Genomic DNA, 3,356 nt, shown 5'->3' with positions numbered 1-3,356 from the left:
CTACTGTAACCCTTAATCTCTAACTCTAATCCCTACTGTAACCCTTAATCTCTAACTCTAATCCCTACTGTAACCCTTAATCTCTAACTCTAATCCCTACTCTAACCCTTAATCTCTCACCCTAATCCCTACTCTACTGCCTAACTCCAGCCCAGGCGCATTAGTCATCAGATAATCTGGGATCTAACGCGACCTACAGACATGTTTGTGGCTCTGTTCAGCAGCTGGAGGACAGGAGGGAAACATGAATTCATTATTCTTCTCCAGCAGCTTCAAACACACTCAGAGTGTGAGCTGGACCGGGTCGCACCGCCTGTGGACCACATCTGTCTGCAGATGTTTGGAGCTCCATGAAAAGGAAGCGGCGATGATGAAGATGCAGACTGAAGCTGCTGATTTACTGGCTGCATTAATCAGAGCGATGTTGGTGTGGGCTCGTCGCCTGGAGAAGCTCTCTGCTCTGGAGGGCTTTCCTTTCTCTGGGAGCTCAGAGTTTGAGTTCAGGCTCTGAACGTTTTGTTCTTCACTCCTCACTTGAGTTTTTATTACACAACGTTTAATTCTTCCTGTCATGAACCAGCTGCCACTCGTCACAGGAAACTCTTTCAGTTTCTTTCTTTCTGCTCGACGGCTACCATCAATCAATCCCAAATGTTCCAAAAACACAGACAATCCAACTAATTACTGTCGTTAAAAAACATCAGTCTAAACCGAAGCAGTTTTTAATTTGGTTAAATACAGTAAAGTTTTAGAAAGTGTTTTTGTGTTTTGTGGCACTTCTTCAAACAGACGGTTTATTTATATACTGAATGTTTTTTAAAAGGAAAAATCTGATTGATGCTTCAGTTTTCCTGCAGGATACGAGTCACAGAGGCAGGATTAGGATTAAAATAAAATAGTTTATTTCTTTCAGTTGATCGTTTTATCGACAAGTTCAAAGTTTCAGAAAAAACCTGGTGATGAAAACAAAACTAACACCAGTTTGTTTTGTTACAGCTGACAGATTCTTCCTGTTCTGCTGCTTCTTCTTCTCACGCTGATTATGCAACAAAACCTGTGCTCAGAAACATGCACGCTGCACGTGCACGCTCCTGTCCATCAAACCGGACCTCAGACACTAGTGGGCTTGTCCCAGGGTCCATCAGACCGAAGGGTTCTGATGATGCTGAGTGCAGATGTGTTCTGGGTTCCTCTGCAGGCCTGTTGGTGATGGTTCCGGTTCTGACGGCCTCCAGCCCGGCCAGCATGTGCACCCCCCTGAGGACCCTAAACGACAGCCTGAGCCACAGGAGACGCTACATGGTGAGATGCTGCTGCAGTAGAAACACAGAGGGGGTGGGGGAGGGGGGGTCAGACTGACTGTAATGTTGAGTCTGGGGATAAACAAAACAAACAACAGCTTAAAAAACGTGAAAAGTTTAAAATCCACCCTGAAGTGAACTGGGAGCCTATGTAGTGAGTAAAGTCCAGGTGTGATGCGACTGTGCCTCTTAAGCCCCTTTTCCACTAGTGCCCCTTAGTGTAGGGTGGGTACGGTTTGGTACGGTTTGGTACGGTTCCAAGCCATTTCCATTGGGCTAGATTCATGGAACCAGCCCTTTTTTTACTACCTACTTCGTTGTGCTTCCAAGCGGTCTCAGTCAACATCAAAATGCGACGTCAGAACTGTCACTGATTGGCTAGGGCAGGGGTTCTCAAGCCATTTGGGTCCAGGGACCCCTTACAAGGATGAAAACAATTCCAGGGACCCCCTCATAAACCCCATGCTGTTTAAAAAGATAATTTACTGTCATTTCAATCCCTAAATGCCATTGGGATATATGTATTTTATTAAATTTATTATGTTTGTTTTGTTAGTTCATTGTTCCCCATGCATTTTTAAAAACACAAACAAAATTAACAATTTTGTGAAATATTTTCAGGACACCCAAGACACATCTTGCGGACCCCTGAGGGTCCTGCGACCCCAGTTTGAGAACCTCTGGGCTAGGCGGTGGCGTCACTGGTTGCATCTGAGCTATCTTTACAACAACTCGAGGCTCCATTTTTTTCAATTGTAGCAGTGACATTAGTGGTGATTCCATCCAATTTTAATTCAAAGTTTTAGCAAATTTTAAAAATTTGAGAACTTATTTGGCAAATGTGTTTCCATCTCTCATTTTATGCATTAACTTGTTTTAGAAAAACCCAAAAACCACACCCACCAACCTCCCAAAACACACCCACTGGAACCGGACTGGAACGTCAATGGAAAAGCACCCGAACTGACCCGTTCTGACACTGACTGTACCGACACTACACTAGTCACTAGTAGAAAAGGGGCATTAGTGTTAGTCAGCAGTCCAGCAGCAGCGATCTGGACCAACTGGAGTCGAGTCTGAAGTCGAGACTGGAGTTTAGAGACCCCTGGTTTGTTCCAACATGAAGAGCATCACAATAATCAATACAGAACTGATGAAAGCATGCTTTGCATTTTCAAGGTCCTTTCTACTCAGGAAGGGTTTAACTTAGCCAGAAGTCAGAGTTGAAACAACTCTTCTAACAACTCAGTCAATCTGTTTTTCAAATTTAGACAGTCGTCAAACGTCAGACCCAAACTCTTTATCACAGGTCTACAGTAAGGAGCCAAGTTATTGAACATTTGGCCACATTTTAGCCTCAAACAAAATACATTCTGTTTTGTTTTCATTCAGGTGCCACTCTCTAATATCCTTAAGACCATTCAAAATACAGTCTAAAGGATTTATGTTGTTGGGGACAACTGGCAGATAGACTCCCATATCATCTGCATAAAAATGAAAGTGGAGATTATATTTAGCTATAACCAAACTCAGGGGGAAGTACTGTACAGGACCAAGGATAGAGCCCTGAGGCACACCAGTACTTAGAGTGAAAGAAGAGAAGTCATGAATCATCATGTTAAAAGTCCTGTAAGACTTTTTTTTAGAGTCCAGCCCTAAAAGACTATCATTTTCCACTTTTAAAAGAGCAGACTTGGTACTATGTCCACATCTAAAACCAGACTGGAATTGATCTAAAACAGGGTTATGTTCTAAAAATGATTACATCTGAATAAAAACAACTGGACCTGAAACAAAACAATGAGTTAGAAACGGGTTTAAAATGAGATAAAACAGAAGGATCCAGGTTGGGTTTTTTAAGCAGAGGTCAGATGACAGTATGTTGAAAAGGAATTAGATCTATCCCAGAACAGAGACAACTGTTGGTCCAACTACACTAAAAACCTTTTTGAACACCTTCCATGAAGCAGCTCTGTTGTCCTCCATCCATATTTTCAGTTCCAGGCTGAGTCATTTCTACCTTCTCCTCTCTGTCAACGCTCTCTGGTTTCATTT

General features: G+C 42.7%; 1 protein-coding gene across 1 annotated transcript in view; it reads left to right on the top strand.

Moving 5' to 3' along the window:
- Positions 1-3,356, top strand: part of il34 (interleukin 34) — a gene marked incomplete in the record, with an annotated part of 43,644 nt that overhangs the window by 28,440 nt on the left and 11,848 nt on the right. Inside the window, 1 exon segment of the mRNA XM_014033460.1 lies at positions 1,199-1,302. Coding sequence (XP_013888914.1) covers positions 1,199-1,302 — 104 coding nt within the window.

This window comes from Austrofundulus limnaeus, unplaced genomic scaffold (genome assembly GCF_001266775.1).
Source record: "Austrofundulus limnaeus strain Quisiro unplaced genomic scaffold, Austrofundulus_limnaeus-1.0 Scaffold1746, whole genome shotgun sequence".
NCBI classification, from domain to species: Eukaryota; Metazoa; Chordata; class Actinopteri; order Cyprinodontiformes; family Rivulidae; genus Austrofundulus; species Austrofundulus limnaeus.
This window is presented reverse-complemented; position numbering and strand designations above follow the sequence as displayed.